General features: G+C 42.4%; 1 protein-coding gene across 10 annotated transcripts in view; it reads right to left on the bottom strand.

Annotated features, from left to right (window-relative positions):
* mllt10 (MLLT10 histone lysine methyltransferase DOT1L cofactor) overlaps positions 1–22,395 on the bottom strand; it is a 254,428-nt gene that overhangs the window by 121,993 nt on the left and 110,040 nt on the right. For all 10 annotated transcript variants that reach the window (XM_033015422.1, XM_033015430.1, XM_033015441.1 and 7 more), the window contains 3 exons: positions 20,286–20,381; positions 6,661–6,919; positions 1,157–1,753 (listed from right to left, as the gene is read on the bottom strand). In XM_033015422.1, coding sequence (XP_032871313.1) covers positions 1,157–1,753; positions 6,661–6,919; positions 20,286–20,381 — 952 coding nt within the window. The remainder of the gene's footprint in view (positions 1–1,156; positions 1,754–6,660; positions 6,920–20,285; positions 20,382–22,395) is intronic.

Raw genomic sequence — 22,395 nt, 5'->3', positions numbered from 1 at the left:
GCAACATAAATCTTCTCTGTGCTCTTTCCAGCTAATGGCATCATTCCTATAACAGGGTGACCAAAATTAATCACAAAATCATACTGAGGCCTCGCCACCATCTTGCACAATAGTAAAATACTGTATCCACTTCTATGTTTCATTTCTTGATTGAATAAGGATAGCATGCCAAAATCTTTCTTCACTGCCCTATCTACCCATGACACCACTTTCAAGATACGTGCATGCCTAGGTCTCTCTGCTCTACCATTCACTGTGAAGGTCCAGCCCTGGTTTGACTTACCCAAACATAAGGCCCAAAAATTTACCTTCACAGCACGGCAAAGTAGCAAACTTGGCTGGGCCGCCAGGGGTAAAGTTGCGGGGAGGGCAGGAGCGTTGAGAAGGAGGGGGTCGGGGATCATGCCAGCAACTCACTCAGTCGCTCGGATGGCTGCGAGCGGCCGCCGGGACCGGACAGCGGAACCGGCCGTCACCTCAGTGCCTTCTGCCGGCCGGCCGGCCTGCCAGCCACGGTGCCCTTTGGCACAGGCACAACAGGTGGAGGTGGTGATTGGTGGATAGCTACTGGACGGAAGACTGGCTGCTCCGTCCCGGGCTCTCTCTCTCTTTCTCGCCCCGTTATGTGATCTCCCTGAGCCAGGAAGTCCCCGTCCCTCAGACCTGAACCGCACAGCGCATTGTGGGAAAGGGAAAGATGGAGGCTCCCCAGTCCTCAATGCCTCCTTGAAGGTGTTTCACATCTTCCTTTCTACTGACTAAACCAAACCCTTGATCCTGTCCCGCCAGCCTTTTTTTAAAATTTAGCAACACAAAATGGGGTGTGCGTCTTTGACGCAGGTGCGTCTTCATTGCCGGGAAATACGGAGCTCACCCTGAATTCCATACGATCTTATCTTCCAGAGCAACCTAACATGTACCAATCAAGGAGTAAGAGAGTCCTAGGTTAAAACATGAACCAACCTTTCATTCGTGATGTTAGATCAATATTTCCACAAACAAAGTTAAAAGTTTGAAACAGCAGTTAAATCAGCAGCCTATTTAAAATCTGAGACGTACAAATTTATACAAAATAGATATGGCAAATAGGTCTGTTTTTACAGATCATGTGATCACTGAGAAAATTGTTAGCACACCAACTTATCCATACACCCACCTGAACCAACAGGAGATGAGTTGACACTCAGGCTTTGTAAGCTTCCGTTCCGGAGCAACGATGGTGATTTCTGCAGATTTGCACTTGTCCCGCTTCCTGCAGCAGATGTCACAGATGATGATGGTGATGCAGCAGAGAGGGAAGGTTGGGAAATACTGTCTTTGTTTTTACTTCCCTTTGGTCTGCCAGGTCCATGCTTATATCTTTTAGTTCCCTTTCGTTTTTTTTCTTTTATTGTCTCTTCCTCCATGACTGAAGCTTGAACCCTTTTATATCCTGGCACTCCACTTGTAGTCCCAACAGGAGCATCAGGAGTTCCGTAATCGGAACCATCCTCAGAGTGCTTTGAGTTTTCAATATTCATTGTTTGTGGAGGTCCAGTTGATGGAGGTGGGAGGCCGACAGTAGGGCTAGCATTAAGCAAAGTCCTTTCTTGGTCAATTGTCTCTCCCTTAAGTGTTTCTCTGGTCGATGACTGCTGGGAATGACTGTATCCATCATTTATTACATCCGGCTCAGTGAAACTTTGAAACTCTTGTGGCGATTGGGCTGAACTGCCTGATGATTTTACACTACTTGGGGTTCCTTGCAGGCTGCCTGCAACAAAAATATTAGTGAACTGACAAAACAATATCAAAAAGGTGTATGCTAACATCATATTTTGTTTTATTCATTTGATAAATTAATACGGTTATCACAGTCAGTTGTATAATTTGAAGTGGAAAACAAAATACTGTATAATAAATTAAAACAATTATTTACTCATGCATTCTCCAGGAAATCTAGATTAACATCTTTAAGGATCATAACTCATACATTTTTATATTACAATATGGGCTCACAAACAGCACCATTTCTTGGATTAAACATTCTTAGCTATTGAATTAGCTTTCAGACAAAAACAAAATTACAGCAAGCCCTTGATTTAGCAGACCCTTTTATAATGGATTTTGGTTATAACAGACCCGTCGATGCCACCTCCAGCTCGCAACGTGTCATAACCATCTTACAGCACCGTCTTCCGACGCCACCCCTGGCTCGTAAGGTGCACCAGCAAGCCCTTCTTCACCCTCTGCACGGTCTGGTTGAAGCGGCTGTTGTTGTGACCCCGGGAATCAGCCCGTCAGCTGCCATTAACAGGATACGCTCGGTCTTCTTGGGGCTTCCCCCCCCCCCCCCCCCCCCCCACCCCCCAGCAGATCCACTGATCATTCCAGCACTCCCGCCTCTATTGCCGTCTCCTCCTCCTCCCGTCGATCTTCCACGGCCTCTACATCTCCCCCGCCCCATTATCTCCTCCTTCTTCTCCCCCGAAGTTACCGACATACTCCATTTTGGAAGATGTCTGTGACTTTTGGGGAGGAAGAGTAGGAAGCGACACCCGAGAGGCCGAGAGGCAGAGTAATGGGAGAAGTAGGAGGCGGCACTGGAGTGTCGGAGAGATTGAGTCGACAGAGCAAAGCATGGAGGAGGAGGCCGCAGTCAAGCTGGGAATGGACAAAGCCACAAGCCAACAGGAAGAAGCAGCAGTGGATGGGAGGGGAGGGAGCGTGTCCACGGCGACCGAGTGCGTTTGTTGTTGGCGGCGGCAGCCTGAAGAAAGCGTTGTCCCCAGGGGCTATACTGTGAGCCACAACAACAGCCTCGTCAACTGGTGAAGAAGTGCTCGCTGGTGCAGACCGGCGGCATCGGCACCTAGTTTTAAGCTGAAATAACACAAAATGCTGGAGTAACTCAGCAGATTGAAGAAGGGTCCCGACATCACCTACCCATGTTTTCCATGACATGCTGAGTTACTCCAGAACTGTGTCTCCTTTGTGTGTATTAATCAGCATCTACAGTTCTTTGTTTCAACTACATATGATGATGATGATACCTAAGATACTTATAGCAATCTGCAAAAATTGACACCATTCTCCCCCCCCCCTATGGTGAGTTAGTAATGAGAGTTTATGGTCAGTTTTAATGAGAGTTTACTCTACTCAAAAATGGATCACTAGTTGTTCATGCCCAAATCAAGCACGGGATAAATATTACCCCCTGGTGAAATCTAGCCTCTTGGTAACATGCCTGGACGCCTCCACAAGCAATTCACCTGAACTTCGCTGATGTTTCCTGGCATCAGAGACCTAATTGCAGGATGCTTATATTCTCTCCCACTTCAGTAAATTAATGCTTTTGAAGGCAACTTAAAAACAATTGTTAACCACTTACAGTAGTTGGAATGTCGCAAACTACAGGTCCACCACCGATTTTCTGGCACCTTTGGATCCAGGGCCTTTCTGGAGTATCCGTTTTGCCAGACCAACAGACGTCATGGCGATGTGGGGATGGGATACCGACCAGTAAAGTCGGCCGCGGAAGTCAGCTATGGGAACGGCTGGACCGGAGTGCCAAAGCTTTGGTCACCGGAGGCAAATTGAACTCGCTGACTGGCACGGCTGAGGTTGAGATCGACCGCCTCACCTGGCCTAGACGACACATTTTCAAGTGGACTTTCGGGGGGGGGGGGGGGACACTTTTCAGTTGCTAGAAAATCAGTAATGGATAAGTATTTTGTTTTAATATTCTTCGTTGAATGGATAGTGCGATCATCAGGAACAATCTGGAAATTTAATTGGACAGTTTCCAGGCTTATTAAGGGCTGTATGATCTCCTTCTAAAGTTTATGGACTGTGCTTAAACATATGTTTTTTCCCCCAGCATTTAGTGTTTAGATATTCATTCCAGATTCTTCACTACTGGCAGCATTCCATAATGAGCCTGTCCCACTTAGGCGATTTTTCAGGCGACTGCCGGCGACTGTTAAGTTGCCAGCAGTAGCCTGAAAAACCGGCAACTGGAACGGCGACTGTCAGAGTGGAACACACACACACACAAACACACCGTCACCAGCCCGTTATGTAGGCGGGGGACAGGGCAAGCGGGAGAGCGCTGTCTGAGTGAAATTCATACGGTGCAAAGCCAATGTGATACAAACACACACCGCGATGAACAGGAAGGTTGGCGCTGTAATTAAGAAGCTAAAAGGCACAGTGTACGGTAAGTCCTTCAAAAGAGGGGTGGAGGGGGGGGCGGGGGGGGGAGAGGGGAAAGAAGGAGGGGGACGACTTTTAAGAAGCCAGAGATACACGGCTGTGAAGCTCGGCAGACATTAACATTACCAGTCGATTATCCTTGGTTCTGAAAACTACTGCTTACGCTTTTTTCCCCAATGAGCCAATGAAATTCACCAGTCAGCACCGGCTACAACCTACGAGACCCTAAGAGAACCTTCGACCTCCTGGCAACCCACTAGGACCTCCTGGCGACCAACCTACTCGCTACATGGTGAAAAGTTTGCGGCAACCATAATGAAGCCGCGACTAGTTCCCAGAATGTGGGAACTCCTCACGACCATGAAGGCGACTCCCCGGCAACCACTGCGCACTTGTGGCGACTGCATAGTCTCCTGCAGTCGCCTAAGTGGGACATTAGTAACTCTCAGCTGAGATATGGTATGGCTTGCAGCAATGAGAGCAGGTAATTTTCTATGCCCAACAAAATATGTTATTTGGCTTAAATGATAATGTATTTCTACCACTCCCACAGTTATCAGGACTGCACCGCCTCCATCCTGCCTCTTGCAAAGATGCCATTACTCTCAATATCTCTGTCTCCATCTCATCTGCTCCCAAGACGAGGCTTTCCACTCAGGGACGTCTCTGACGTCTCTGACATCTCTTTGGTAAACGTGGATTTCCCATGCTATTGTAGATGAATTCGTCACACGTGTGTCCTCTGTGTAGTTTCCTTGGTCTGCATCTATCACCCCATCAGCTTCTGCATTCAACACATCATTCTCTGATATTTCCATCACCTCATCTACTGCATTTGGTGCTCCCAACATAGCATCATTTATATGTCCGAGACCAAGCGTAGACTAGGCGACTGTTTCGCAGAACACTTGTGCTCGGTCCGTCAAGGCTAGGTGGATCTCCAGGTTGCGAACCATTTTAACTCACCCTACTATTCCTATACTTGCCTTTGTACCCTGGGCTTTCTTTATTATCAGATTGAGGCCACGTGCAATCTGGTGGAACAGCACCTCATATTCTACTTGAATACTTTACAATCCAACAGTATGAGTGAATTCTCCAATTTTAGGTAACTCACCAACCCCCCCCCCCCCCCTTCCCTGTGCTCCACCTGGATGTGTACTCATCTCTTCTACTACCCACCCCCTTCCACCTACACAATACACAATACAATTTATTTGTCACTTGAACCTCATAGAGGCTCAAATGAAATGTTGTTTCTGCAGTCATACACACAAGACACAACACAATTTACAGACATCCATCACAGCGCATCTCCTCCTCTCTGTGATGGAAGGCAAAAAGACTTATCTCTCCCCTGCACTCCCCATTCCCCTCCCGATGTCAGAGTCAAAGCCCCCGGCGGGCGATGGCAATTGTCCCGCGGCCATTAATGCCGCGCCGGGTGATGCAAGGCCACGCACCGGGTCTTGTTGTTGGAGCCCCCGGCGGGTGCTAGCAAAGTCCCGCAGCCGTTGAAGCCGCGCCGGGCGATGTCAGGCCCCGCTCCAGGTACTCCTCGACCCAGCGATTCGGGCGGGAGAAGTCGCCGTTGTGGAAGCCCCGAAAAGCGGTCTCCCAGCAGGGACCCGCGGGCTCCCGATATTACTGTCTGCCAGACCTGCGGTCTATACCACCTATATCTGTTCCTCTGGCTTCACATTTCATTCCTTTTCTCTCCTTATTGCACAACCTTTTGTCTTTTCATTTTGTCTTTTTTGTTTTGGTGTCAATTAACCTCAGTGACAGTTATATTAATTCTGTATTCAGGGAACTTTGAAAATTTGTTGTGAAGACAGTGTGGTCATTTGCTTTATTTATCAAAAACAAAACACCCTAATCAATACACTCCAATGCTTTGACGACAAGCTTTGAGTGAATGTAATTATCCCACAGTGCTGCAAACATTACCAGTACATACCTACAATTACTCATTACTTGACATTGTATTGTTTAACCCAAATCACAATGATAATGAAATCAAATTTGGAAATAAAAACACGATTCTATTTTCTCAGTTCTTTAGACTTATCTAAATATTAAATAGCAACAATGCTTAAACCTACCCATTTAAAATGTAAAAAGATTATTTTAAAGCAGCATAACATGTTTACTTGTTATACCACATGTAATCGTTGTACTGAAAGCAAAAATTAAAAAAAATTGCAATAACAGGCAATTATTTAGTCATTTGGGTAGATTCAAATATAACAAATTAACGATCGCAAGATCCACAACATCCTTCATATTGATTCCATTCATTATGCCCTATTTTAAACCTTTTTTTGTTTGAACTACAATTAATCTGCCTTCACTCTAATTCTTTGGAAATATTTATATGCTGAATAGCCATCAGAACAGAAAGTGGAAGTCGGTTGCCAGTATGTTAAAACAAAACAAGATAGCAAATAACTGCAGTAATCGTACCTTGTGAAAAAGGGCTTGATGATGCTGTTGTAACAGAAAGACACGCTGAATTCTTTCCTGGCTTCCTTCCTCTCTGACCTGAACCATACCCTGCAGATTTCTTCCCCTTGATTTCCAAGCTTTTAATTTCAATGTCGTCATTCCCACTTGAAGATTGAGTAGGTACTTCCTGGAAATTTGCATTTGTAAATCTGGCAGTAGTTTCTTCCAATCTCTTCAATGAGCCTGATATAAAGCCACTGTTGGTGCCGGTGTATGCCTAAAAAGTTTTGATTCATGAATAATAGAGAACATAATTTATATTAGCTAATAAAATATTTAATTCTAAAATATTCTAAAATATGACCATAATTAACCTGACCCCACATAATACTCTTAGCTGCCATGAAATGAATACTTCTATTGCGATACATTCCAGTATGGTCCTCTAAACACCCTACTAAAAGTCTTAAAAAATCTTAGCATTGGGAAAGTGGTGTAATTTGCATAATATGTAAATTAACGTCCGCCATTAGAGAAATTTCATATTTCATAAATTCAGGAACATGGCAACCTGTCTAACTGGTAACAGTGGTACTCCACAGTTCAGTCCGAAATAGCCTTCATTAGCACTCAAACAACCTTTGAATGCATTTTAACTATCTTCACTACAATTATAGCCTTCAAGAAATTGTCATCAAAGCTTATTAAAATATTTCGGCTCTCGAGAAGACTACTAGAGGGTTATAGAGCATTTGAAGGTTTTTTGAAGGCTGGTATGCCTGCATAACCTGTCATAGTAATTTCTATACAGGTGCACAACCTTTTATCCGAAGATCCAAATAACGAAAACCTCCGAATAGCGGACATTTTTTCGGTCCTTGAAGAAAGGTCCTTGAAAACGTTCACCGAGGGCGGCCCGCAGAGGTGACAGCGGAACCTCCGGTCGGTCCTCGAAGAAAGGGGAACTAAATCCCCATTCATAAAAGGGAAGGTGAGGGTATATTGCGCGGGAGGGTTAATAATTGACAATATGCTGCTGCCTGCCCGCTGAGTTAAAAAGTTCCCACGGTAGACTCACGATACACAGTACGATACACAGTGTATCGTGAGTCTTGCGTGGGAACTTTTTAACTCAGCGGGCAGGCAGCAGCAGCAGATTGTCGCTGCCTTCAGTTTCACCCCACCTACACCCCTCTGCTTCCCGGCCATGTGTGTGACCCCTTCCCTCCCCTCTCCAGCTCCCCGCCCATTGCACCGCCGCGGGGGCTATGCGCTGTCTTCATGTCGGCAATGCTAGCAGGTCAGTGCCAGTCACCGGAGACGTCAGGACCAACGGGACACCGACCGCCAGGCCCACTGCAAGCACGGAGATCCCAGAGACCCACAGCCAGCAGCAGCCCAGCCCCGTTCCAACTCCAGAGGAAAACTGCAAACTGGCCGGAGACATCAGGACCACCAGAAGCCGTTCCCCGATGGGCCGCTACGGCGACAAGTGGCAGTTCGCCCACAGCCCCCTCATCGGGACACCGACCCCCAGGCCCATTGCAAGCACGGAGATCCCAGATCAGCAACTCCAGCCCAGCCCCGCTCCAACTCCAGAGGAACACGCTCCCCGTAGGGGCAGAAGCTGATGGTGTGCAAGGTACGTCTTGTTCTTGGGGTCGCGCAGCTCGGGCTGTGGGCGAACTGCCACTTGTCGCCGTAGCGGCCCATCGGGGAGCGGATTCCTCTGGAGTTGGAGGAGGAGGGGGGTATTGTGCTGTTTGATCGCTGCCTGCTATCCCAGGGACAGGGAGACAGGACGTTCACCGAGGGCGGCCCGCAGAGGTGACAGCAGAACCTCCGGTCGGTCCTGGAAGAAAGGGGAACTAAATCCCCTTCATAAAAGAGAAGTGGAGGGTATATTGCCCGGGAGGGTATATCGCCTACCTGGAAGAAACCGGACATTTTTTCCAGGATGTCGTCTGCACACCAAAGCTCACGTTTGGCGCCAAACGCACGTCGCCTCTGCTGCACACGGATATAAGAGTGTGAAAATGTCGCCTTAGCATGTAGCCCCGCTAGGGTGACATGAGTGCGAGAGGTGATTCAATGCTGCGGTCACATTTATAAATTCAGGAATTCATTCAACACACTGCATTTCATACAGACATTTATTCTGCAAGAAAAAACTACATTGAAGTCTCAAACTCGCGACCGAGGAACTGCCGGGATCAAGGCGCAAACTCGCGACCTTGCGGATATGAGCCGAGCACTCTACCACTGAGCCAGCCATTAAAATCTGCGCAAAAAAATTTCCATTCCGAAGACCGACAAATTCCGAATTACGAAAAGTGTCTGGTCCCAAGGCTTTCGGATAAAAGGTTGTGCACCTGTAGTATTAAGCATTCAAATGCATTAAAGTACTCTACTTTGTAGGTGTATGAAGGGAATCTGAATATTGTGTATTTAAGAAAGGGTAATTACCCGATTGAACCCTAACCTAACCCTAACCTTAACATACGAGTATTGTCTCTATTTTCAAATGAATAACAGACAGCCATGGCTGAGTGTGTTTTCAGCAAGAAGAGTTTAGAGGATGGCCAGGATACTGTAATACTACGAGAAAAAGGGAACGAGAGTATCAACAAGGCCAGTGAGCAGCAAGGAAGTAGTGTAAGAACATAATGGTCAGCAAGTGCAGATAGAATGCAGACGGGTTTTCACTCATCCACAGACGATTGCAAAGACACAGGAAAAAGTAACTGACAAAGATCAACCCTCACCATGCGTTTGATGGTCGTGCACTCTTGCAACGTCTACCATGGTCAAGAGGTCAAACCTTTGAGAGCATTTGTCATATGTATGTCGCATATGTGACAAATAGGTATGGAAAGACAGCCATTGTCTTCGATGGTTATGAAGATGTGCCTGCCATCATGGATGCTACACACTGGCAGCTCCAAGGGACCAAATGTGGTATTCACAGGAGAGACTTTGTTGAAGCTGAAGAAAAAGTTTCTCGACAACAAAGTAAACAAACACAGGTTTCTTCATATGCTGGGTTCCTTCCTTGAGAGGGCGGGCTGCACAACGATTCATGCCAAAGGAGATGCAGACATCCTGATCGTCAAGACAGCAGTAGAGTCAGCGAAGGTTGTTGACACTATTCTTATTGACCCGACTGATATAAAGACCCTACTGAAGTGACATCATATAGACCTATATCACTGTTAAATGTAGATTCCAAAATTCTTTCCAAAATATTAGCTATGAGATTGGAAAATATTTTACCTCAAATTATTTCTGAAGATCAGAAAGGTTTTATTATCATTGCTTCATCGCTTCCAATGCATTCAGAACTCTGCAGCCCGGATCATCACCCGCACCAGATCATCGGACCACATCACACCCATCCTCACTCAGCTCCACTGGCTCCCTGTGCACCACCAGATTAACTACAAGATTTTACTGCTGACCTTCAAAGCCCTACACCACCTTGCTCCCCAATACCTCTCTGACCTGCTGCTACCATACACTCCTTCCCGGTCACTTCGTTCCTCCTCAGCTGCAATTTTAACTGTCCCCACATTTAGACTCAGCACCATGGGTGCCAGAGCCTTCAGCTGCTCTGCCCCACGTCTCTGGAACACTCTCCCACCTCCCATCCGTCACCTGGACACTATCGATCAATTCAAATCACAACTCAAAACACACCTGTTTAGATTAGCATACCCGACATAACTTCCACCATGTTCACCCTGATTTTAATGAATTAAAATGTTTAGTGTATTTTTTTTGTTTTTTGTTTTTAATCAACTTGATTTTAATATTGATAAATGCATTGTGATTTTATGTCCTGTAAGGTGTCCTTGGGTGTCCAGAAAGGCGCCAGCAAATAAAATGCATTATTATTATTATTATTAAAAATCGTTACTCATACTTTAACGTTAGGAAATTAATGAATATCGTATATACAGCGTCAAATAAAACCCCAGAATGGGTCATTTCACTTGATGCCGAGAAGGCGTTTGATAGAGTAGCATGGGAATACTTATTCAATACACTTGAAAAATCTAAGATTGGTCCAAAGATTATTTCTTGGATCAAGCTGATATATCATGAGACGTGAATTGGCCAAGATTGACTGGCGATTAATTCTAAAAGGGTTGACGGTGGATATGCAATGGAAGACATTTAAAGACTGCATGGATGAACTACAAAAATTGTTCATCCCAGTTTGGCAAAAGAATAAATCAGGGAAGGTAGTGCATCCGTGGATAACAAGGGAAATCAGGGATAGTATCAAAGCGAAGGATGATGCGTACAAATTAGCCAGAAAAAGCAGCATACCGGAGGACTGGAAGAAATTCAGAGACCAGCAGAGGAGGACAAAGGGCTTAATTAGGAAAGGAAAAATAGATTATGAAAGAAAACTGGCAGGGAACATAAAAACTGACTGCAAAAGTTTTTATAGATATGTGAAAAGAAAGAGATTAGTTAAAACAAATGTAGGTCCCTTGCAGTCAGAAACGGGTGAGTTGATCATGGGGAACAAGGATATGGCGGACCAATTGAATAACTACTTTGGTTCCGTCTTCACTAAGGAAGACATAAATAATCTGCCGGAAATAGCAGGAGACCGCGGGTCAAAGGAGTTGGAGGAATTCAGTGAAATCCAGGTTAGCCGGGAAGTGGTGTTGGGTAAATTAAATGGATTAAAGGCCGATAAATCCCCAGGGCCAGATAGGCTGCATCCCAGAGTACTTAAGGAAGTGGCTCCAGAAATAGTGGATGCATTAGTAATAATCTTTCAAAACTCTTTAGATTCTGGAGTAGTTCCTGAGGATTGGCGGGTAGCAAACGTAACCTCACTTTTTAAGAAGGGAGGGAGAGAGAAAACGGGGAATTACAGACCAGTTAGTCTAACATCGGTAGTGGGGAAACTGCTAGAGTCAGTTATTAAAGATGGGATAGCAGCACATTTGGAAAGTGGTGAAATCATTGGACAAAGTCAGCATGGATTTACAAAAGGTAAATCATGTCTGACGAATCTTATAGAATTTTTCGAGGATGTAACTAGTAGCGTGGATAGGGGAGAACCAGTGGATGTGGTGTATCTGGACTTCCAGAAGGCTTTCGACAAGGTCCCACATAAGAGATTAGTTTACAAACTTAAAGCACACGGCATTGGGGGTTCAGTATTGATGTGGATAGAGAACTGGCTGGCAAACAGGAAGCAAAGAGTAGGAGTAAACGGGTCCTTTTCACAATGGCAGGCAGTGACTAGTGGGGTACCGCAAGGCTCAGTGCTGGGACCCCAGCTATTTACAATATATATTAATGATCTGGATGAGGGAATTGAAGGCAATATCTCCAAGTTTGCGGATGACACTAAGCTGGGGGGCAGTGTTAGCTGTGAGGAGGATGCTAGGAGACTGCAAGGTGACTTGGATAGGCTGGGTGAGTGGGCAAATGTTTGGCAGATGCAGTATAATGTGGATAAATGTGAGGTTATCCATTTTGGTGGCAAAAACAGGAAAGCAGACTATTATCTAAATGGTGGCCGACTAGGAAAAGGGGAGATGCAGCGAGACCTGGGTGTCATGGTACACCAGTCATTGAAAGTGGGCATGCAGGTGCAGCAGGCAGTGAAGAAAGCGAATGGTATGTTAGCTTTCATAGCAAAAGGATTTGAGTATAGGAGCAGGGAGGTTCTACTGCAGTTGTACAGGGTCTTGGTGAGACCACACCTGGAGTATTGCGTACAGTTTTGGTCTCCAAATCTGAGGAAGGACATTATTGCCATAGAGGGAGTGCAGAGAAGGTTCACCAGACTGATTCCTGGGATGTCAGGACTGTCTTATGAAGAAAGACTGGATAGACTTGGTTTATACTCTCTAGAATTTAGGAGATTGAGAGGGGATCTTATAGAAACTTACAAAATTCTTAAGGGGTTGGACAGGCTAGATGCAGGAAGATTGCTCCCGATGTTGGGGAAGTCCAGGACAAGGGGTCACAGCTTAAGGATAAGGGGGAAATCCTTTAAAACCGAGATGAGAAGAACTTTTTTCACACAGAGAGTGGTGAATCTCTGGAACTCCCTGCCACAGAGGGTAGTCGAGGCCAGTTCATTGGCTATATTTAAGAGGGAGTTAGATGTGGCCCTTGTGGCTAAGGGGATCAGAGGGTATGGAGAGAAGGCAGGTACGGGATACTGAGATGGATGATCAGCCATGATCATATTGAATGGCGGTGCAGGCTCGAAGGGCCGAATGGCCTACTCCTGCACCTAATTTCTATGTTTCTATGTTTCTATCATATACCTCAGGCTTCTGTACTTACCAATAATCAGAGATCCCATTTTTTCAGGCTCTTTCGAGGTACCAGACAGGATTGTCCTTTACTGTTTGATATTGCTTTGGAACCTTTGGCCACCGCTATTAGGGAATCCCCTAATATTTTTCGTATTGTCCGCGGGAATAAGACACATAAGCTATCTCTTTAAGCAGATGATCTGTTATTATTCATTTCTAACCCTGTGAAATCTATTCTGGCAATAGTAACATTACTTAATCAATTTAGTAGTTTCTCTGGTTATAAACTAAATCTTAGTAAGAGTAAGCTTTTTCCATTAAACAATCTAGTTTCGAATTACTAAGAAACACAAGGATTTATTTAAAGCTAATTTTACGCCTTTAATTGACCATATCAAACAAGAGTTTACTAAATGGTCACCAATGTCCTTATCTTTAATCGGCCGAATCAATGCTATTAAAATGTTTATCTTACCTAAATTTTTGTATTTATTTCAGATACCAATTTTTATTGCCAAATCCTTCTTTGATATTATTGATTCCAAAATGTCTTCATATATATGGCAGAATAAAAATTCCAGACTAAGTAAAAAATACTTACAGAAATCAAAAAAAGACGGTGGTTGGCACTGCCGAACTTTAGATTCTACCATTGCGCAGTTAATGTTCGTTATTTAACGTTTTGGACAAAAGATTAAGAAGATACCCAATGCCCAGGATGGATAAATCTTGAACATGATTCTATACAAGGGCTATCATTGGCTTTTATTCTAGGGGCCTCGTTACCTTTTACAATTACGAGATTGAATAAATATACGACTAACCCAATAATAAGACATACATTTCGAATATGGTTTCAATTTAGTAGGTTTTTTGGACTGAATGATTTTATCTTACCGAGTCCTATCATATCTAATTTTCTCTTCCAACCTTCTAGTACTGATCAAGCCTTTCTGTTATGGAAGAGGAAGGGAATAGTAGTTTTCATGATTTGTTTTTGGATGGTTCTTTTATGTCTTTCGAACAACTCTCCAATAAATATAATTTACCTAATTCACACTTTTTTAGATATTTACAAATTAGACATTTTTTGAAGGCTACTCTACCCTTTTTTCCGTTACCACATCAAACCGAAATCTTGGAAACATTTTTACATTTGAACCCTTATCAGAAAGGATTAATAACGACTATTTATGAGTTGATTTTGAAATTACAAATAGATATATTTGATAAAATTAAGAATGACTGGGAAAGAGAACTCCAAATGTCTCTATCTAGAGAAATGGGAGAGGATTCTTCAATTAGTTAATACTTCCTCAATGTGTGCAAGACGCTCTGATACAATTCAAGGTGGTTCAGAGTTCATATGTCAAAAGATAAGTTAGTTCGTTGTTATGGTCATATAAATCCTACCTGTGACAGATGTAATTCTGAAGTGGCCTCACTGACCCATATGTTTTGGTCCTGCCCACTTGGAAAAATATTGGAAAGAAGTCTTTGATACTATTTCTGTAGTTTTAGGTATTGATTTACAACCTCATTACTGCAATATTTGGGCTACCAATGTTAGATTCTATTCATTTGTCCCGTTCCGTCCATCGGCTGATTGCATTTACCACATTAATCGCCAGAAGATCTATTTTATTTAAATGGAAAGACTCTAACCCTCCGACCACACTCCATTGGTACTCTGAAACGATATGATGTTTAAATTTAGAAAAAATCAGGAGTGGCATTGTTGAACCCTTGGTTAAATTTGATAAGACTTGGGGAAGATTTATTCAACATTTTCACACAGCATAAATTGCTCCCTCTCCAACCATTATAAAAATTATTTTACCTTTATATGGTGGGACGGACTTGACGACAAACAGGGACTTAAATTGTTGAAATTCTCAGCTCAGATTCTGTTTTGCTTTTTTTTCCCCTAGTTTAGGGGGGTTTTGTTTCTTCCTTTTTTCTCTTTTTTTTCTTTTTATCTTTTGGGTTTTTTTTGTACATATATAAGTTTTCTTTTAAACATTTAACTATATTTACATAGAGACCAGGAGGTCTATTTTGATACTGGACTCATATTTAGGTTATACCCGTTATTAATGTAATCCTGATCCCTATGTATCAATATCATTGTTATGTTTATCATTAAAAAAAAGAAAGGAAGTAGAGGTAATCCAGGAAATTATAGCCTCATATCAGTGATAGGGAAGCTATCGGAAGGGATTCTTCGGAACAGGCCCAACGCAAATTGGAGACGTAATAGCGCCACCTTTGTGTCGGAGGATTGTAATTAATTGAATAAACCACAGTACACTGTGCAGTCGCTATCCGCTCACCTCGTCACCGCTGTCAACTCATATTCTGTGTCTGAGCATATCACAAAATGGCGACAAGGATGAGATCGCGGATTCCCCAGTTTTATTTCTTTGTGTAGATAAGGAATTCTACAGAGGCACAGAGAAGTGTTGTGTAACATTCGGTGTCACGGAAAGCTGAAAATCTGATCACAAAGTTTGAATTCTGTGAGACTGTTAGAAATCCAAAATGGCGGTGCCCAGCTGGTACATCGGACGATTGAGTGAGTTCCAGCAAAGCCGGGAAACGTTCAGTGCGTACATCGAACGTTTAGAAAGGTTCTTTGCTGCGAATAACATTACTGAAGTAGAAGCTTCTGATACGGAATCAAGACATTTGAATGAAGCAACTCCAGAGAGCAATAAAAGAGCAATTTTCCTGACTGAAATTGGTCCCGATATTTATGATACAGTAAAGAATTTGTTAGCTCCAGCCAAACCAAAGGACACGTCGTTGAAGGATATTCTTAAGATGTTAACAGAACATTATGACCCTAAGCCCTTAATATAGTTGAAAGCTATCGATTTGGAACGAGATGCCAACTTCCAGCGGAGGATATTAGTCATTTTATTGTGGCACTCAAGAGATCAATTCGTTGTAATTTTGGAAATTTCCAAGATTGGGTGTTAAAAGACCGTCTCAAGTGTGGATGAGAAGCGAGGGGATCCGAAGTAAGCTGATGACAGTGTATGACCTGACATTTGAAACAGCTGGTAAAACTGCTTTGTCAATGGATATGGCAGAGAGGAGTTCTAGAGAAGTCAGGACAACCATATAACCATATAACAATTACAGCACGGAAACAGGCCATCTCGACCCTTCTAGTCCGTGCCGAACACGTATTCTCCCCTAGTCCCATATACCTGCGCTCAGACCATAACCCTCCATTCCTTTCCCGTCCATATAACTATCCAATTTATTTTTAAATGATAAAAACGAACCTGCCTCCACCACCTTCACTGGAAGCTCATTCCACACAGCCACCACTCTCTGAGTAAAGAAGTTCCCCCTCATGTTACCCCTTACAACTTCTAGACAAGCAGCGGAAGAGTACAACAAGTAAGCATCTTCATTCTGTGGATCAACTGCAGGCAGAGGAAGAGCCTCTCAACATATACACCAACTGCAGCAATGAGCTAGCGAACCAGAAGACAAAGAATGCGTCCGTGCAAGTCCAGTTGAATGGAGCTTATGTTAGCATGGAAGCAGACACAGGAGCATCTGTCAGCATGATTCCAGAATCTGTGTATTGGGAGAAGCTGAGGCAAATTCCTTTGGAAGAGAAGCGAATCATGCTACGTGGTTACTCTGGAGAGTAAGTACTTGTTAGGATGCATACAGGTACCAGTTAAGTACAAGGAGCAACAGGCGGAATTGCCTCTCGTAGTTGTAAAGGGAGATAAGCCTGCTTTGCTTGGTAGGAATTGGTTGCAGATCTTGAAGTTCAACTGGAACGAGATATTCCTCGTTCGTGAAGAATTCAAGTGTCCGGAGGACGTAATCAAGCAACATCTGAAGGTGTCCAGCTACCAGGGAGAGCCAATCAAGGGGTACAAGGCGAAAGTACGTGTCAAGCAGGATGCGACACCAGTGCATTGCAAACCCTGGCCCGTGCTGTATGCACTTAAGGACAAGGTTGAGAAAGAACTGAAAAGACTTGAAGCTGAGAACATTATCAGCAAGGTAGAAAGTAGTGAATGGGCAACACCCATTGTAGTTGTAGTTGTAGTTGTACCTAAACCTGATGGTAGTGTTAGACTTTGTGGGAATTATAAGGTAACGGTAAACCAGGTACTTGAAAGTAGCATACCAGATATCCTACCAACAGCAGAGGATTTGTTTAGCACCCTCACAGGCGGCCAAGTCTTCACAAAAATGGACTTGACAAATGCCTACTTGCAGTTAGGTGCAGATGAGGAATCTAAATCCAAGCTGACTATCAACACGCATTTGAGATTGTTTCGGTTCAATAGGCTCCCATTTGGTATATCATCAGGCCCAGGGATTTTTCAAGGGTTGATGACACAAATTCTACAGGGAATTGAAGGTGTGGTGTGTTACTTGGATGACATCCACATCTCAGCCCCTGACAGGCAGACATATGATGAAAGGTTGGAACTCAAACGCCTTGAAACACACAGTGTAAGAGTGAAGGCACAGAAGTGCGAGTTCTTTTGGTGAGTTCTTATGACCCAAGAACTCGGTTAGGTTGAATCAGAAGGTAATGGTGAAAAACCATCACCACAAGTGGGTAAAGTGGTTACCTGGAAGAAGAGTGAGAAAGTGCGGACCACGGATATACTTGGTCAAGATGTTTGGAAGTGGGAAGGTGAGAAAAGTACACATTTACCATGTCATGCCTATGCAAGCACAGACAGGTTTGCAACCAAATCAATTAGACATCAGATAATTTGGTTACCACTCAAGTACAGGTACCAACGGATGAACCAGAAATGATAGAAGAAGGTACACAAGATAGTGAGAATTTGAACTAGCCTGAAAATGGAGGTTTAAGTGTGGTTGACAGTCAAACGAAATTGACTGATGGACTGGAATCTAGGCCAAAAGGAAGGTTTGACTCGATCAAAAATGAGTCCATGTGGTTCTAAACAGTCAGAAACTTTTGGTCAGGGTAGATAAACTTCACAAATTAAACTTAACCACTGGGTTTCCCCAGAAACAAGGGGAAACCCAGTGGTTAAGTTTAATTTGTAAAGTTTATTTTGTGAAATGCACATATCATTGTATATGCAACATATTTGCATGATGCCCTCATTTTATTCAGGTTATATACAAGTAAACTATCAGACGGGATTGTAAGAAATTAATATTGAATTGCTAAACTTGCTATTGTGTTGTACTGCTTACAGCTGCAAGAACGTGTAGCAATCAATAATGGGCTATAGGCCTATTACGAGTTTATGTACAGGGACATATCTATCCATGCACTGTATACTTGTATTTATGCTTATGCATCTTAAATATGTATGTCATGTTTTATACTTTGGCAATATAACAATGTTTTTATCATGCCAATAAAGTTTTTTAATTGAAAATTGAATTGTAATAAATTCATACCATTTTATTATATTCAAAAAAATATCAACAATGTTATATTCAAAAATGGCAACAAGGCGATAACTTTTTCATGAAGGTGGGAGGAGTTATAATAGCGCCACCTTTGTGTCAGAGGATTTCAAATGATTGAATAAACCACAGTACACTGACTGCAGTCGATATCCGGTCACCAGAGTGTCAACTCGTATTCTGTGTCTGAACATAAGAATATCACAGGAGGAACAGTATCTCACATTACAGTTTGGCAGCTTACAACAGCGGCATGAATATTGATTTCTCCAACTTTTCTCCAACAATTGATTTCTCGAACAAGCAAGTAACCCTTGCTTTCCCACTAATAGCATTGTTTTGCCATGCATTAATTCCTGAAATCACTGGCATTTAGCAATAATAGTAATTAGAAGATTACTTCCTTTGTTCATAGTTTTCAATATCTTTTCATCATTTTTAAATTTGCTCATCGTTTGTTATACCCAGTAGGTGATATTGATATGCATTAAGGCCTCTGTTGGTTCACATTCCCTTCTGAAGTTGCTCTGCAGATGTTGAGCGGCTCCAGCAGCAAGAGCAAGATGGGATCAGGATATGACTGTTATCCTCTACCCTTTCCTCAATAATTGAAGTACTATAGGAAACATGTAGCGTGGTATGCGTCAATGGCGGCTGGCTTAGATAAGCATCTTGGTCAGCATGAACAAGTTGGGCCAAAGGCCTGTTTCTGTGCTCCATCCCTCAATTAGCTTTCCAGAATTCTTCCTCGCTCTAAGTTTAGAATAACAACTTTTAGAAGGCACAGCAATGCCTCTACTTCCTTAGAAGGCTTAGAAAGTTCAGCATATCCCTAACCAACCTCTACAGATGCACCGTAGAAAGCATTTTGTCAGTATGCATCACAGCAGGAACAGCTCCATCCAGGAGCATAAGAAATTGAAGAGAGGTGTGGACATGGCCCAGACCATCACGCAAACCAACCTCCCTTCCATTGACTTAATCTACACCACCCTGCCCTGGCAAGGCCACCAGTATAATTAAGGTCCAGTTTTACCCTCTTCTCCCTCCCTCTTCTCCTCTCCCATCAGGCAAGAGGTACACAAGTTTGAAAATGCATACCTGCAGGTTCGGGGACAGTTTCTTCCTGGCTGTTGTCAGGCAACTGCACCATCCTATCAGTCAGCGTGCGATCCTAACCTCCCATTTTCCTCATTGGAGGGACTTTTGAACTATCTTTAATCGGACTTAACGCATTAAATGTTGTACACTCTATCCTTTATCTGTATACGGTGGACGATTGAGTATAACCATGTTATAGTCTTATCTTTGATTAGAAGTCACGCAACAAAAAGCTTTTCACTGTACCTTTGTACACGTGACAATAATAAACTAAACTTTATATTGGAAGATAGTCAAATCTTCTAAGTCACCAGAAATTCATGAAATAGCTATTCATATAGATTTTAAAACTGCTTCCAAGTATTTCAGACCCCTCTCCTCCCTGATGCTTGAAATTAATTCTGATTTTCGTTACGAACTTTGACCCAGGGGAAAAATCCAACATCAGGGCCAGTCCATGACTGTAATAATCCAACTACTAAACAGGTTCAACAGTTATCTCAGTGACTTGATACTGAACTGTATCTTCAGAAAAGAGGCAAACAAAAATGAGATGGAATATAAATTAGTTAGCATCCATCTGTTGTTAATTTAACCTGGTTACATATTATTCCTACTATATTCAGAAGATTAAGTCCATGGGAAAGAGCTCAAGTATTAGCAAAGCTTAAATTCCTGTTGAAATATTTTAAAGATTTACTATTAAGTGAATGATAGTAGCAATATCTGACTTTTTAATTTATGATACCCATTATAATTTACCCAGTACATTAAACTATTTGTATTTTAAAATATCTTACCACTTACTTTTTCAGTTGTCACAGTGAGAGGTGGAACTGCAGATGACAAGTCCAAAGCTTTTTTGATTTTTTGTTGCCTATATTTGTCTCTGTCCTTCTGTTTCTGCAGAGAATTCATGAATAACCATGCATGAACAATAATGCAACATTGTTTAATTAAACAGATAACTATTTTAAACTTCAAGAATGTAAACTTTAAGAATGTAAACCTAAATGTAATAAATGAAAAAAAAACTCTGCACCACCTATTCTATTTCATTGGCAAGCTACAATTTGACATCATAAATCCTTGCTGATATACTCTGTCACCCTATTCCCCACATCAAATTCAAAGTTCTTATCCTTTTGTTTAAATATTGTCAGGACTTTCATATGAAGAAAGACTGGATAGACTCGGCCTGTACTCGCTAGAATTTAGAAGATTGAGGGGGGATCTTATAGAAACTTACAAAATTCTTAAGGGGTTGGACAGGCTAGATGCAGGAAGATTGTTCCCGATGTCGGGGAAGTCCAGAACAAGGGGTCACAGTTTAAGGATAAGGGGGAAATCTTTTAGGACCGAGATGAGAAAAACATTTTTTCACACAGAGAGTGGTGAATCTCTGGAATTCTCTGCCACAGAAGGTAGTTGAGGCCAGTTCATTGGCTATATTTAAGAGGGAGTTAGATGTGGCCCTTGTGGCTAAAGGGATCAGGGGGTATGGAGAGAAGGCAGGTACAGGATACTGAGTTGGATGATCAGCCATGATCATATTGAATGGCGGTGCAGGCTCGAAGGGCCGAATGGCCTACTCCTGCACCTATTTTCTATGTTTCTAATATTTCCATGTTCATGGCTCACTTTTTCTCCCCAAGTTCACCAATTGTTAATCTCCTCAAATCTTTGAATCACCAACTCGAACTTCCAAATTTTCAATTCCTCTAACACCATCTTCTCATGCTTCATCCTTCTTATTACCTTGACATTTATGGCAATGTAATCATTCACCTACACACAACTCTACCATTTCCCACAAAAGATGCTACTTCCTTTTCTCTCTTTTCTTTAAAGCAACACTTCAAAAGCCAGTCATTTGCATTTAAACTTGACATGACTATTTCTGATTTAACTTGGAACATGTTCTTATATTAAAGTTTTCACATCAATACAGCTACTGTTATGTGAAGACAAATATATTTAATTCAACCTATATACAACAAAACAAATAAAACTTAGTGTACCCAAAACACAAGAAAATCAAAATATTGTTGCCATATGTTATTGAAGGGAACAAAATAAACTAATCAACACTTGCAGCATGACTTTTAAAAATATAATTAGATTTAAAACATTATACATTAAAACACCTACACACAAAACTAAAAACAGATGGAATGACATTCTATTTTTGTTACAATTACTTACAACTCATTAGGAATGCAAGCTTAAAATCAAAATTATGATTAAAAAGTGGACCATATTTGGTTATAAGAAATATTAGGAGAAAGGATTGGTGGCTATATTTGAAAATTAAAATTAAAAGAATTTCAACACAAATAAATAATACGATTATAATATGACTCAGAAGGACAATAAAACAATGATAAATATTTTTTCAGAACCTTCCAAAGTGCTTACATGCATTGATGTGGTTAAAAAGGATACATGGCTACCAATTTGCCGAATGCAAGGCCAAACTAAAGCAATTAAATAGTATCTAAGCTATTGTAGGTGATGTTTGCTAAGAGGGAATACGAAAATTAGAGCTTCCCTGTTCTTCAAAATCTAGTTGTAGAACAGGCCTTCGACTCATCTGATATACGTGTTACTGATCATGAATTGTGTAAGCCTCCAGTTCTGACTGTCATCCTTTGCACCACGTCCCTCCATTTCAATGTAGAAACAGAATCTTTTACATCCACTCAGGGAATCACGACATTAATATATTTTGCAAAAGATGGCACATCTAATAGTGCAGTTCTCCCTAGCGTACCATTGAAGTATGGTCTAGGTTTTTTGGCTGCAATTCCGGAATAATCTACCATCTTCTCAGAAGTAAACATGCTATTAATTGTGCTAAGACTCATGCCTCAAAGTGAAAGCAGCTTCCCAAAAACACATGATTTAATCAATATAG

This window comes from Amblyraja radiata, chromosome 2, assembly GCF_010909765.2.
Source record: "Amblyraja radiata isolate CabotCenter1 chromosome 2, sAmbRad1.1.pri, whole genome shotgun sequence".
NCBI classification, from domain to species: Eukaryota; Metazoa; Chordata; class Chondrichthyes; order Rajiformes; family Rajidae; genus Amblyraja; species Amblyraja radiata.
The sequence above is the reverse complement of the archived record's forward strand: the minus strand, read 5'-3'. Positions and strand labels throughout refer to the sequence as shown.